Source organism: Enoplosus armatus, chromosome 24, assembly GCF_043641665.1.
Source record: "Enoplosus armatus isolate fEnoArm2 chromosome 24, fEnoArm2.hap1, whole genome shotgun sequence".
Classification (NCBI taxonomy): domain Eukaryota; kingdom Metazoa; phylum Chordata; class Actinopteri; order Centrarchiformes; family Enoplosidae; genus Enoplosus; species Enoplosus armatus.
Window position 1 is genome coordinate 12,229,705 of NC_092203.1, and position 15,647 is coordinate 12,245,351.

At 40.4% G+C, this 15,647-nt stretch overlaps 2 protein-coding genes and 1 pseudogene across 3 annotated transcripts; 1 reads left to right on the forward strand and 2 right to left on the reverse strand.

The window, feature by feature from the left end:
- Positions 1 to 15,647, forward strand: part of LOC139306579 (protein NLRC3-like) — a 204,095-nt pseudogene that overhangs the window by 157,575 nt on the left and 30,873 nt on the right.
- Positions 7,383 to 9,679, reverse strand: LOC139306592 (mid1-interacting protein 1-B-like). Of its 2 annotated transcripts, none has more exons than XM_070930491.1 (2): positions 9,586 to 9,679; positions 7,383 to 8,649 (listed from the first exon to the last, which is right to left on the reverse strand). In XM_070930491.1, the coding sequence occupies exon 2, from the start codon at positions 8,324 to 8,326 to the stop codon at positions 7,868 to 7,870; it is 459 nt and encodes a 152-aa protein (XP_070786592.1). In that variant the 5' UTR covers positions 8,327 to 8,649; positions 9,586 to 9,679; the 3' UTR covers positions 7,383 to 7,867. The 2 variants fall into 2 exon arrangements, with proteins under 2 accessions (XP_070786592.1, XP_070786593.1); XM_070930492.1 differs by lacking the exon at positions 9,586 to 9,679 and adding an exon at positions 8,794 to 8,822.
- Positions 11,078 to 15,482, reverse strand: LOC139306590 (tetraspanin-7-like). The gene is made up of 7 exons (XM_070930489.1): positions 15,402 to 15,482; positions 13,882 to 14,070; positions 13,327 to 13,401; positions 13,144 to 13,239; positions 12,236 to 12,391; positions 11,904 to 11,987; positions 11,078 to 11,146 (listed from the first exon to the last, which is right to left on the reverse strand). Exons 1-7 carry the CDS (start codon positions 15,480 to 15,482, stop codon positions 11,078 to 11,080), a joined length of 750 nt encoding a protein of 249 aa, XP_070786590.1.

Genomic DNA, 15,647 nt, shown 5'->3' on the forward strand with positions numbered 1-15,647 from the left:
GTTTTATCATCACTACATTAAAACAGGGTGCAGCTCACTAACTAGTTCTGACGTAGAGATTAGTTGTTACTAAATATTTACGGCCACTAACTGCAGGTGTAACTGTTGTGGAGCTAACTGAACCAAAGCTAACATTAGCATGCTAACATCTGAGCTGTTTAGAGTAAAAGAGGTAATATGGAGGACGGTCGACATGTCTGACCTGAAACTTGATAAATGATGTTTAATAATGAAGATTTCACTAAAATGAAACGTTGTGCTGATAACATTTGACTAAATGAGTAAATAACATCAGTTAGCTTAGCATAATCAGATATTTCCCTCTCATTCTAAACTGTGTGAATACTACTAACTCTGAAACACACAGATGTCTCCATGTCCGCAGACAGAAGTAAAACTAACACCTACATTTACTAAGATTTATCTTTTAGCCTCTCAAACTGTAGTTTTTGGAAGTTATGCTATTTTGTGATGCTACAGTGACTTCCTGTTAACATAGTTGATTGGTATTGATTGGACAGCGCTACAGATGTTTCACTAGTTAAAACTAGCTAGCAGTGACTGAAAAGTTTATTTATGAAGAGCTGCTGTAACACAGTCCTGGCAATTCTTTTGTCCTCAGTTCGCTGTTGAGAATCGAAGTATCAGCAAACACTAAAAGAGAAAAACAGACGAGCGTCGGCTGCAGCCGGAGAGAAAAAAACATCCGTGTGCGCGCATTCACACACACACACACACACACACACACACACACGAAGGCAATTAGAGCGTCGCATGAAGACGAAAAATGTGTGTGTGTGCGTGTGTGTGTGAAGGAAATTAGACTGCCTCATTATTCAAATTGGCTCGGAGGAGAAACGCAGCGCTCGCCTCGTTTACGCCTCGACGGAGAGAGAGAGAGAGAGAGAGAGAGAGAGATCTGTCACCCCCCCTCCCTCCCTAGCTCCCCCCTTCCTCCCTCCCTCCTTCCTCGCTCTCCCCTCCTCCGTCTACCCGTTCTGTCATTCACCATCCCTTTGTCCTCCCTCGCCGCCGTCTCCTCTCCTCCTGTCACTCACAATCCCCTTCCTCCCTGTTCTTCTTCTCTTTCTCTTCTTCTTTATCCCTCTCTCCATCACCCCCTCCCCATCACCCCCTCCCCTCCTCCCCCCTCCCTCCTCCGATCTGTCACCCCCCCCCTTCTCCCGTTCTCAAATTACATCCTCGTTGCCGCCTCGTTTCTCATCCCGTCGCCGGGGGCTGTCACCGAGGACCCGCAAGGGCGCTAAACGATTTCCCACCATGCATCACCCCCTCCACCCCCCATCCCCCAACCCCAACACACACACACACACACACACACAGAAAATTTCAGCTTTTTTCACGTTGTAGAAATCCACAGTTGACTTGTTGACGGAGCTGAAGAATTAAATCATTGACAAAAATATACAATTTTTATTTCATCTCTGTTGGATTTCAAGCTTCAAACGCTGAACCTTTCATTCACAGACTGGCCCAATGGTGGCGCCAGAGGGGAGCTCATAGCATCCAAAATGAGATGCAACTGTCCATTCAAGATCAGAATCAGAATCAGAAATACTTTATTGATCCCCGGGGGGAAAAAAATAAAGATAAATAAAGATAATACATAAGTCAACAGCCATGCTAATAGTTAGCCTTGAACTAAATGCTAACGTCAGCATGCTAACATGTTTACAATGAAAATGTTAACATGCTGATGTTAAGCAAGTATGATGTTCACCATCTTAGTTGAGCATGTTAGCATGCTAATATTAGCTAACTAGCAGTAAACAGAGTCCAGCTGAGGCTGATGAACGTCATCAGTTCTGCAGGTATTTGGTCATAAACCAAAGTATTGGACACATGAACATGTTGACCTGATGGTGGCGCTAGATGAAGAGTCAGAGGATAACCAGAGTTATTACAGTTCATCAATGGCAGTCTTGGATCTGTATTAAAACACTTTTTACATGATATGACCACAGGGTGACACCAAATCCACCAAAACAGAAACACAATGTGAACTTTCACTTCACTGTATTTGATCAAATTACATATTTGTGAATGAACCAAAAATTACTGCACACTGTCGATCACAACTCATTTTATTTACATAGTTTGTGTTTCATTAGACACAAACAGCTTGTATAGATTTTAGCTGTAGGTAGCTAGCAACACACATCGGCCGTGTGTTCAGGAGAGGGGCAAATCTTAACCTCAATTTACGCTGACTAAAGTGCAAAACACTTTGCGACTTAAAAACAAATCTTCACCACTTTAACAACACATGTTTCATTTAGAAGAAAATCTGCAAAAAAATAAAACAGTAAGAAAACAATTTAAGAAGCATTCAAACATTTCAGAAACATGCTGAAAATACAGAAATGCTGCAGAACAGAAGCCCCTGATGAACATCACATGAACATGAACTCTCAGCCAACATATCTAACAATATCGTAAAAATTCATGTTAAAACTAAAATAAAATTGTTAGCTCATTACGTCTCCTTGAGACTTTTGTTATATTTTGCACGACTTGTTTCTGTTTCTTTGATTCCTGAATGTTGTCGAATTGATTCATTATTTGTCTAATTGTGGATTTTTTTCCGAAGTTGCGGTGCGTTACGCACTTTCTGAAAGTAACTAGTTACAGGTTCGCATTTATGGTTCACTTCACACTGAAGTTCAGCTACTGATTATTTAAAACACTGTAACTATCAGTCAGTTTTTGCGTAAATTGGTGCAATTTTTTCAAGAAATTCTTTGCTGTTTTCCTCCGTGATATTCAGCAGGACCCATCGCTTCTTATTTCTGTTTCATGTCTCTGCAGACGATCGTTTGACATCAAATCACCTTCAATCATGCAAACGACGACAAGAGAAACCACAGCAGAGAGAAAAGAAGGAGAGGAGGAGAGAAAGACGTCGGAGGAGAAAGAAGAGACGACGGAGAGAAGAAGATGGATAGAAAGAAAGAAGAAAGAGATGGAGGCTAATAGATGTCTACAGGGTCACATAAATCACACACTTCCTGTCTGACAAATTGATCGCTCTGCTGCAAATCTCCCTCAGTGCACCGACTGACAGGCGCTCTGTGTGTGTGTGTGTGTGTGTTTAGGACGACCCGGCAGATAAAACCGCTGGGACAGAAGAAGAAAGAACAGAAAGCACAAGAGGACAGAAGAAGACAGACAAAACTAAAGGTTAACAAAGATTAACTCAACTTGCCCCCCCCCCCCCCACACACACACACCCCCACCTGGTAGGAGTCTGTTGCCATGGTAACAGACTAACACGTAATATATATATATATAACCACAAAATGTTGTTGTTGTTTTTTTGTCCAATGTTTTTGCACCTCAGGGCCACCGTAGATGTTGTCAATTCTGGTACTGCAACAATAGGAACCAACAAGAGTTAGCATGTCATTAGCTAACTCCATTATATTGTGGGGTTGCTGGTTACGTTAGAGCTAATTATTAGAGTTTCACATTAGCAGCTCTGTATTGGATTTTTTACACTCCAGCCAATGTTACCTGAGATCCAGTTACAGTCGACAAACACTTCGGTTAGTCCTCATCCTAAAAATCTTTTCTCTTGTGAAACTCTACACGGTTCTTGTTTTAAAACGAGTCAGGTAACGTAGTAGCTAGCCAGATAAAGGACCCATATCTAATATTTATTTACTTATTTTTATAATTCAAGAGTATTTTCTTGTCTTAGACCCTCATTTTGTCTTGCAAAATACATTGGTATAAAAACACAGACCAAATAAAAAGTAACGACATTGTGGTAACTTTCAGTTTAATAATTTAAGAATAATTTAAGAGTTGATTTAATCACATAATAAATAACTGAACCCTGCTGACTGCACGACACACCAGCTGTCCGTCAAAACCACCGTCACCATGGCGACAGCTGAGAGAGAGAGCGGCAGACAGACGAGAACGTGTGTGTGAGTGTGTAAGATAGCAGTGTGACAGGTGAATAATCAGAGCTGTAGCGCCGATCGTCACGGAAACGAGGCCTGACAGCAACGACAACGCCGGTGACAGATCACACACACACACACACACAGATCACTGCAGCTGCCTGTCACACACACACAGACACACACACACACACACAGACTGAGGCTGGGATTACCTGTGAATGTGAGCACACAGGAACACACACAGCACAGGGTTCAATCAGGGAAACGCACCACTGCAGAGACTCTGAACGCACCACAGAGACACTGAAGGAACTGCAGGGACAGTAGACACTGAACACACCACAGAGACTTTGAAAGCACCACAGAGACCCTGAACACACCGCAAAGACAACAAGAACACAAACTTAATAAAATCAAACTCATCTGAATTAAAGTGGACTGACTCATCACTTCTGCCGCACACACACACACACACACACACACACACACACACACACACACTGTGACCCTGAGTGACCCAGACACCCCCCAACCTCCCTGCTGCTGACCTTTGACCTTTAATTTACACTCACACACATCCACACGTGACTCATTCATCTACACACAAACATTTACACACTCACTAATGAATGTTGTTGAAGTGATCTACCCGTGTGTGTGTGTGTGTGTGTGTGTTAATTATTCTGGGCCTAACCTTGTCAAACACTAATTGGCACTCTGACACACACACACACACACACACACACACACACACACACACACACATACACTGATAGCTGTGTGTGTGTGTGTGTGCAGGTGGTGGTGTTACCACAGCGCCCCCTGCTGGTCACAGTCAGTTGTTTGTGAATTGAAGAGATGTTAGAAACTGTGAATGTTAATTTTTGGAAAATAAGTTTCCAGTTTTAATGATTTAATGGTTAAGTGTCATTTATGATTATTATATACTTATTTTACACATATGTATTTGTTGTACAGGTGCATCTCAATGAATTAGAATATTGAGGAAAAGTTAATTTCTTTCAGTAATTCAATTCAAAAAGTGAAACTCATATATTATATAGATTCATTACACACACAGTGAAATATTTCAAGCCTTTATTTCTTTTAATTCTGATGATTATGGCTTACAGCTAATGAAAACCCAAAATTCAGTATCTCAGAAAATTAGAATATTACATAAGACCAATAAAAAAACAGATTTTTAATACAGAAATGTCAGCCTACTGTATGAATGTATAAAGTATGTATATGTATATGCATTCAATACTTGGTCGGGGCTCCTTTTGCATGAATTACTGCATCAATGCGGCGTGGCATGGAGGCGATCAGCCTGTGGCACTACTGAGGTGTTATGGAAGCCCAGGTTGCTTTGATAGCGGCCTTCAGCTCGTCTGCATTGTTGGGTCTGGTGTCTCTCATCTTCCTCTTGACAATAGATTCTCTATGGGGTTCAGGTCAGGCCAGTTTGCTGGCCAATCAAGCACAGTAATACCATGGTCATTAAACCAGGTATTGGTACTTTTGGCAGTGTGGGCAGGTGCCGGGTCCTGCTGGAAAATGAAATCAGCATCTTCATAAAGCTTGTCAGCAGAAGGAAGCATGAAGTGCTCTGAAATGTCCTGGTAGATGACTGCGTTGTCTTTTGACTTGATAAAACACAGTGGACCAACACCTCCAGACTCTGGGACCTTGATTTCCAAATTAAATGCAAAATTTACCTTCATCTGAAACGAGGACTTTGGACCACTGAGCAACAGTCCAGTTCTTTTTCTCCTTAGCCCAGGTAAGACGCTTCTGACGTTGTCTCTGGTTCAGGAGTGGCTTGAGGAATGCGACAGTTGTAGCCCATGTCCTGGATACGTGGTGGCTCTTGATGCACTGACTCCAGCCTCAGTCCACTCCTTGTGAATCTCCCCCAAATTCTTGAATGGCCTTTGCTTCACAATCCTCTCAAGGCTGCGGTTATCCCTGTTGCTTGTGCACCTTTTTCTACCACACTTTTTTTTGGGGATTTTCATTAGCTGTAAGCCATAATCATCAAAATTAAAACAAATAAAGGCTTGAAATATTTCAGTGTGTAATGAATGAGTTTCACTTTTTGAATTGAATTACTGAAATAAATTAACTTTTCCTCAATATTCTAATTCATTGAGATGCGCCTGTATATTATATATTATCTCCTATGATATAAGAAACTCACAGAAAGTAACCCCCAGTTCTTCTTTTGTTAGCTACATTAGCATGCTGAGGCTAAAGTAGCTTCCTTGCCGAGCTACAAAATCAGTTTCAGTAACATGAGAAACATTTTAAAGTTTGCTGCTGCAAAGGGTTTCATGCTCAAATGTTTTATTTATTTATATTGGTGTACCTGCTTCATGGTGTGTGTGTGTATATATACATATATATAGTATTTATTAGTAGTATTTATGAAAGTCCTTGTGTTTTGCAGGATCCGGGTCGTCACCAACATCATGAGCCACAGTATATTAATGCAGAGTTCATGTGTGTATTTGAAAATGAGAGCTGAAACTTTGGGTTTAATCAACAAAAAGGTTTTAAACTATACGTACAGCAGTTTCATTTTGACCATGAAAGTAGACTTCAGTCTGGTTTAAATGACTGAAGACAGATAATTTGAGGGTAAACGAAACATTTTGAAGTCGTATTTCTGTGATAATAATTAATTCAAACCTCTGAGAATGAACCAAAACACAAACACTCATCAAAACCTTTAATTGCCGAGCTGGACATTAAATAGAAAATTGCATAGCTCTGTGGATGTAACGTTATTATTTTCACACACAGATCAGTTTTTACAGAAATGTCGTCGTCCATGAAGCTCTGTGTTTTTTGATTTATTTATTGATTATTCTCTGGTTCCAGCTGGTTGTAGTTGAAGCACCAATGAGACTTTTTCTTTCCCGATACCGATTCAAGAATATTGATCTGAAACCAATCATTTTTATGGAAAGGTAACATGCTGCTCATCATGGCTGAATGGACTGATCACATCTGGACGACGCCTGATGACTTTAATAAACGTGTTTATCGGCACTGATACTGATCAGAACAAGTCTTTTATTATCAATCATTTTCCACAAGGATCATATTGTTCAGAAAGTACTGAAGTGTTTTCGGTCTGTTTTCTGCAGATTAGCACCAAATTAAATGGATGAATTTCTGTTTTTTGTCTGACCGACAGTAAACAATTGATTATCAAAATTGGGTTTTTTTCTGTCAATCTTTTCAGCCTCACTAAGCTGTGATTGGTCACGACAGTCGTATCATCATGCTTCTGAATTGCGTTCAAATGTTTGAAGCGGGTCAGAGTATCACGTCACATTTAGATATTTAAAGCTGAGCAGCGACTCTCCCTCTGTGTGTTTGCATAGTTTTGAATTTACAGCATGAAATGAAGACGTCAGGAAAGAAAAACACAAAAACAGACAACGTCAACGTCCCTCAGTCCCTTTGTGATGGACAGAAACGTTTTTTAATGAACCGTTCTGGTGTTTTTGCACATTTGAGCTCATTTACTACAAATCTTCTTTTTCTAAATCATCACTTTTTAAGATTCATTTCCTCCCAAAATTCAACTTTAGAGTCTTGAAACCTGCTGCTTTAGTTTTTGGCCTAAAGGTATGTTATCATTGTGTGGTGCGTTCAAGGACACTTTGACATTTAATATTTGATAGTTGACCTGCTGCAGTGTCATTATCAGAAAGTCAAACATGGACACTAAAAAAAAAAGAAAAAAGTGGGGACTCCACTCATTCAGTTTGTCACAAGAGACCAAATCAGTTCAAGTTAAAACCTGTTTATATTACAGAAGTGAATCAGAAGTTAAAGCTAATGTGATTTGTAGAGAATGAGCTGGAACACGTTTAAACCACCTGCACGGCTGAACATCACTTCTGTTAATTAGTCTTTGGTCAGTTCCCGCAGCCGATCTCCTCCTTGTAGCGGGTCGTCAGCGTGTTGGCCTTGCACGTCAGTTTGGACAGAACTGTGTGGAGTCCTTTCAGGTGGAAATGAAACTGTTTCTCCAGGTCGTCGTCCTCCGCCTCCAACACCTCCGTCACGCCCACCTTCTCCTTCCGCCGCTCCTCGCCCTGCACGACCCCCCACTCGATGTCGTTGCGGATGGACTTGAGCAGCACGTACGAGCTGTACATGTCAGCGTCCTGGTGGAAGTAGGCTGCGTTGTTGGTGGCGGTGGTGCCGTTAGCCGGGCTCACCGCCTTCAAGTCCTCCGTGTCATCCAGCGGGACGTCCCGCAGCAGGCTGGGTACCATCACTGTCTGGTCCATGTTGTTGACGGCGCCAATGAAGCGGTTCATGGTGTTGAAGAGGGAGTTCTTCTGGTTGTAGGATTCAGATATCTGCATCATGGTGAGCAAACCTGAAGTGAAGCCCTTTTTTGCCGCCTGTCACAGTCCAGGGCCAAACTTAGCCCGCTAATGCTCTTTAGAGGATTATTATGAGGCTTCAGCCAGATCCAGGTCTCTAATAGCTCCTGAGCTCCGAGAGCTGGACCAGGTTACACAGGTGCACTCACCACGTCGTCTTCATGGATCAATGAGACGGTTTCCTGGTTAAAGAGTCTGCAGTTTTACTCTGAGAGCCTGGTGTCCCTGCTGAGGATGGAGGGCGTCTCCTGCTGCAGGACGCCAGCCAACAGTTTCACCCCAGAGGTCAAACAACCGGCAACAACCTGAAATACAAGCACAGCTTCAGAGAGTGCTGACTGATGTAGCTTTAAATAAATAGAGAGAAAGAGGCAGGAAGTGTTCTGTTAGCTAACAAGTGCTAACACTGACAGCTGACATCTCTTTCAGATTAACTACCTCCTACCTACCTAAAAACAAAAGGCAGCCTCCACCTTCTTCTTTCTGCTAGCATCAGCAGGCTAAATGCAGCTAACACAATTAGCAAACGAGCTAACGGCATTCCGGTAGGTGATAACCGTTAGTTCTATCACCGGGATATAAACATGTAGCTCGTTAATTTACGGAGCTGAATGTGAATGAATGAGCCAAGGAGTGAGAAACCAATGACCTGCCGCTAATTAGCGCTAAAACAGCTAGCATGCTAACTACCAGGTTCCGTAGAAATAAAGCTGTCTGCCTGCGACATCCATTACCGGACACGGCCGACGGAGTCAACGAGCGCTCCGTTAATGACACACGGACACTGTCATAGAAAGTGTTTTCTTTAAATGTGAATTTTTTCGACTTCAAAATTTCACCCGCAGAAATGTTACTAACACACAAGGACTGCAGCGGGCTTTGAAGCGTTTTACGGACTCCGGTCTTTACGGAAACATGTAACGTAATGAAGATGTTGGCGGAGGAACACTAAGAGGACTCCAGCCGGGTCCGTTCCTCCCGTGTTGTTTCAATTCATCCACAATTTAACGGCGATCATTCAGGAGAAACCGGCCGCTTGTAGCTGCATGTTTTCGGATCTGTAGACTTTATTAACGGCGGTTAGATTGTTGAACTCTCCGGGTTAACCGCGAATTAAACGACAGAACAGTTACCGTAAAGTTCCCCGCCCTCACTGACGGGTAATTCCGGGTACCGTTAGCTCCCCTGGTCGGTCACATTAACCGACGAACCTCCGCGGTGCAGGCGTCTGGTGCGCTTACCGTTTGTCGGGTGTTGTCCCTCGGTCGTGTCGGTGTGTGAGTCGCAGCTTTCAGCCCGGTAATCTGTCCGGTGAGGAGCACCGGCCGGTCAGCGGGTTAGTTTCAGAGCAGCAGCGGAGCAGCAGGGCGGGAGGGGCGGAGCCGGCGACGCATCAGGAAAGACCGAACCTCCCGGCACAGCCAATCACAGGGGGACAAGGCTGAGTGACGTCACGAGGGAACGTGTTACATTGTAAACAGAACATTCTGTAAATTCATGTTTTTATGAACTTTTTTTATATTTATTCGTTGTTGAAGTTTTTGTAACTCTTGAGTTGTTTAGACGTAAGTGAAATGAATAGTAGTTGTATTATTTATTAATTTCTAAATTAATGTAATGCCTTTAGATCTAAACTTATACACAGCCTTCAATAAATGAAGTTCACATTTGATAAATGAGATTTGTTGACGACGTGTTCTCTCCTGTTGAACTGGAATTGAATATGAATCTTTACGTCTGTTGACCAGCTTTATTAATAGTTGTAGCATTTACTTATTATTTGATTTCTATCCTCAACAAGTCAACAAGTACTCTTCCATAAACACCCTGTAGTCAGTTTAATATTTCAATCCAGTTTTTATATGCAGCATTATATTTCTTTACTATCCTAAAATCATTTCTGAACTGTTTTATCTTTAAAGATATGACAACATCAGATAGTTTACTCATCTTAATACAAAATGAAATAACATAACTGTATTTGATGTTAATCTCCATTTAGTTTTTTGAATTTGGAAAACAGCTTTAATAGCAAAAGAGTAATAAATAAGCCATTACATATATATCTCCAAATAAATCAGTCAATTTAATTTCTTTATTTGTGAATTGTCTATTTTATTAATATATTTATTATCCATCTACTCTTCAATACGTAAGAAAACTTAACATCAACTGAAATGACTTGAATGTTTTTGTCATGAATTTATCATTCCTTTATTTCCCAACAGTTTTGTTAAAGCGTCAGATACTCTCGTCACTGCGTACGGAGCCTCACCCACAGAACAAAAAAAAAACTTTTAAATCAAAATGTACAAGAAGTTTGAACTTTAATATTTCCATGGCAACTGAAGACAGAAACACAATCCCATCAACAAAATAAAAACAACAAATACAGGAAACGTCTATGTTTGGCACCAAGAGATCATTCTGAATGTATTTAATATTATTTATTATTATTATGTTCTGTTTCTTGACCTGACCCTCCACAGGTTTCAGCTTCATGAGGGTTTGATTGATTAAATGAATGATTCTTCTGGTGTTTCACCTCCTCAAACAACAATAATAAATACAAGATGAACGTCGACAGGTTTATACAAGATGCTGAGTGTGTGTGTGTGTTTCCAGGTTTCCATGGTAACACGCGTCCTCTTTTCTGTAAAAGAAAGAAAAGAAGACAGAGGTGATGAACAGGAAGGAGAAAGTGTGTGTATTTGTGTGTTTGTGTGTTACCTGTCACACCATCTCGTACTGGTTGGCGTTGATGAAGCGAGACAAGCAGCAGGCCAGAGACATCCCCATCAACTGAGACAGAGACAGATCATATTTCTATCATTATATAGAAACGAGTCCTTGACACCTTCACGCTCAACTCTGTCCTAAGTCTTCTGTCAGCTGTTGGAAGGTATGTTTTTTCTGTTTTGATGCAAACAGTTTCCCCCTGCATCCAGTCTTTGTGCTAAGCTAGGCTAAACACATCCTGGACCTATCCTATGTGAACATGTGACCAAAAGGTCTGGAACTCGAGGAACTAAATTTCCCTTTTAGTACTTTAAGGATTATTAAACTAATGACGGATTGAAGGCTGTTTATCCTCCAAACACATGAATCAACATTGATAACGAGTTAGAAAGAGACAAAGGATACTAAAAAGTACTAAAATAAAAAGTACAGATAAAACTCCTCACACAGTACAATCATGTATGGCTGAATGCTGAGACAAAATCATTACCGACTAGTTCATAATCAGTATATTGTTGCTGGGAGACTTGATGAGATAATGCAGCACAAACTGCACCAAGTTCAAGGTCAGTACCACAAAAAAACGATTAAGATATTTAATTTTTAACGATTCACTCAGGATGTGTTGAAGAAATTAATCAGCCTGATTAACAGAACACACTCTCTCTCTGTATCAGGCCTTTTATGGGTAATGGAGGTGGTCGTCATGACAACAAGCAGCGCTGATTTCAGCATTTACAGAGTAGTACAACTATAATTAAGTATACTATTTTGTTGTATTCAGTTTTATAGTGTAGTTTGTTTAGGTTTTGTGTCATACCTGAGAGAAGGCGATGCCGAAGGTGACTCCAGCAATGATTCCCATGTTGCTCTCTATGAAGGAGGTCACCAACTCGTAACAACCCTACAGACAGAGTTCACTCATTCATTAATTAGTGCAATTCATTAGTTTAACTCATGTCACTGATTCATCTGTTCTTTATTGCGTGAGCACAGAAACAAATAAAGCCCGTAAGGATTCAAATCTTCGAAGCAACTTTATTGTGAAATATAATGTTAACATTTAAATGCATGAATTGAAATGAATTTGTATCAATATAGAAATATTTTATTGAAATATTGAATTGGTTTGTGTTATGCTGTGTTTCCGACCTGTTTGTGGACTTTGCGTTCAGCCAGAGTTGCGTTTTTTAGGTCAGCTACGCTGCAGTCGGAGAAACTAACACAGCAGCTGGCTGGAATCCCACTGACCGGAAAATACACACTGCTGAACCAAGTGGTGTAGTTATAAACTCCACAGCAGTGTAACTACAAAGACAGAGAGAACATACATCAGCAGTAGGTTCATTTAACTTTTAGAGCTAGTCCTTTGTCTGCTTTGAGCTTTTATACATTTAAATGAAGGCGTGATCATGCTGGTTGTTTTGTACCATCACACACATAAATCACTGTATCATCAGCATATAACTGGTTCTGTACAAAAGGACACATGCAGGATCATCATTTCTGGACATTTTATCTCCCTGTCTAATTATGTTGTCATGTTGCTTGGGATACATATCTAGTAGAAAAAAACACGCCGCTAACAACTACTGTATAATGTGATGACATGTCAAAGGTTGTGTTTTTCTGTTGCCCCAAAGAGGACAAAAATATATTAATTCAGGTTTACCCACGTAGTTTTAGTGAAGTTTCTGACAAATGACTTACTTTGTTGTATAAGTAGGACAACCTGTGAGTGAGTGAGTTAGTTAACAGGGTACAGGCCTGATGGTTTATGGATGTTACATTTAAGCATTTTAACAAAAATGTAGAGGACCGAGTTTAGTACCCTGAGGAACCCCATAAGTAATTATTGACATATGTTGATGATCATGTTGCTTTGTGTCTTATTAACCACAACTACTTTATTATATGGTAATGAATGTGTCAGATGTTTATAGCTTGTTTTAGTGCCCCATAAAATTGACTAATGCAGCTTTAAGTTCAATAGTTAATAAATATAATGGTGGATTATTATATCAAGACAAAGAGAGGGAGAGAGGTAAAGAGACACTGACTCTACGTTGAACACCATCCACAGCCAGACTCCTGTCATCTCGTCCATCATATTTCATCACTGCGTCATTGTACGTCGCGAGGAACGTCCCTTTAATCTAAACACACACACAACGTGTTGTCAGTGTGAACAGCCTTGTTTGTTCAAGTGTTTTGTCTGAACTGTGTGTTTTTGTGTTTTTGACCTCGTGGCGAAAAACGAATCCAGAGATTCCAGCGATGAGTTCAGTCATGAAGACAACAGACAGAAACACAGCGTACTGCAGAGAGGTCAGAGGTCAGGTCATACATATAAATATTATATATCCCACTGAATTCTGTTAGTAATTGTAATGTCTTGTTAATAATGTGGAGCTTTGTGAAGGCGTCACTTTGGGCTCTGGGTCATTGTGACCAAACAATGGATCCATTAGTGGAGAAAATAATCAGCTGATTCATCCCGAAAGAACTAATAATCATTAGCTGATAGTTCAGAATGAGCTCCACGTCAACCAACTCCAACAGTAACATCCTGCTTCACATTAATGATGAGGAATAATCCTCTAATGACATAATATATAACAGGAGGACAGTCACAGGAGGACAGTCACAGGGGACATCTGACTGCTTTAATACTTTAAGGACATTTCACTGTAACAGTATTTGTACACCATGGTATTAGTACTTTTACTGCAATAAAGGATCTGAGTACTTCCTCCACCTGTGCAAATAATCTGAATAACAACATAACAGCGACAGACCAGTTTTAACATCCAGGGGCGCCCCCTGCAGGTGGCGAAGCAGCCAAACAGTCCGAACAGCACAATGGCGACTCCGGTGCCGGTGAGGACGTATGGAGCGTTGGAGGGGCCACTGGAGATCAGCAACATATAGGGGCCCAACATGAACTTCCACCATAACCCCACCGACAGCAGGACCACACCTGTTACCTGAGGAGGGAGGGGCTACAGGTCAGTCAACCAATGAGGAAGCATCTATCTTTGACCTCAACCTTTACTTCTGTTTTTGAATTTACTGAAATAAGAGAATGATAAATTAACTGATACACAGAGTATACATTAAAGCACATATAAGTACATGTATTAGTTGAAAGTACATTTAAGTTCTGTACTTAAGTTTGGTTTAAAAGCACTTGCTCTTTACTTCAGCATTTTCATTTTATTCCACTTCTACCTCACCACATTTATGTTAAAGCTTTAGTTACTTTACAAATTGAGATTTCATATCCATAATTTATAATCAATGTTAAAGATGAATCCACCCAACAGTATATGAAGTTGGTAAAATGAACATTAAAATACATTTTTGAGGTTTATGTGTTTTCACGAGTGAAACGTAAACAAAGAACATAAACATTGTTTCCAGTGATTCAAATGTTTTATCAAAAATTGGCTTGAAAACAAACAGGTCTAGACAGGAACCAGGAAGAGGATACATAGACAACAACCAAGACTAAACAACAATCTGGATTAGATGACAACTGAAGCAACCATACAATGTCTATGTGTAGTGATCAGACATATTAACATGATTAAGATGATTTATTAGTGTGTTATTACTGATGTTTCCTTTCTATCTGACAGACTCTGAGTTCCTGTTATATTTTCAGACCTTCATTATCGTCTGTGTGTCACAGCTCCGGCCTCCTCCTCATTCCTCACAGTCCAGATAATTACTGAACCTCCAGCTGACCTCTGACCTCAGCACTTATATTATAGCCTGATATCTGACATTAGTAAGTATTACTTTCCATCAGCTACAACAGAAACTGAACAATCAAACATTTCTTTTTAGTTTAGAAACTTTCTTTTGTCTTTTTTCTGACATAAATTCGTCTTCACCTGAACATTTAAATATAACAACCAGTCCCTTTGATCAGAATCAACATTTTAACATTTCGATCAACCATGTTAAGGTAATGCTAATAAATGTTTAAATGTCACTAAACTATAATTGAAGTTGCAGTTGCAGAAGAGAACGTCACTGTGTAGAAAAACAACTTAGTACTCAGTATCATCTTCCCAACAATTTTAAGAACATTTTAGGAGCCTAAACATGTTTTTAAATAAAAAAACACGAAAACCACCAGAGACAATAAATAAAAAAGGTGCCTTCATCCAAAGTCATTTCTACCTGTTTGGCTCTAAATCATCCTCACTGGTTACTGCATAAAAATAGTATTTGCCATCAGAAAATGAACATTTCTGACATGAAAATGTGTTAAAACAGTGACTCATATGAATAAAAAGTGTTTTCTCACCCAGAAGATGAAGGAGTAGAGCAGCAGCAACGTCTTCAGACAGAAGATCACCGGTTTAGTTTCCATCCTCGTGGGAGCCATAATCCAACCGACACTGAGGGAGGGACACCAGGACTCTGGTGGACTCTCACTTTAGTCTCTCTTTAGTCTCTCTCCCCCTCCTTTAATTCTCCTCCCCTCTCTCTCTGAAATCCAGCACAATTCAGTAGATCTTGTTGCTATGAAATTAAACAACAATATTTGTTA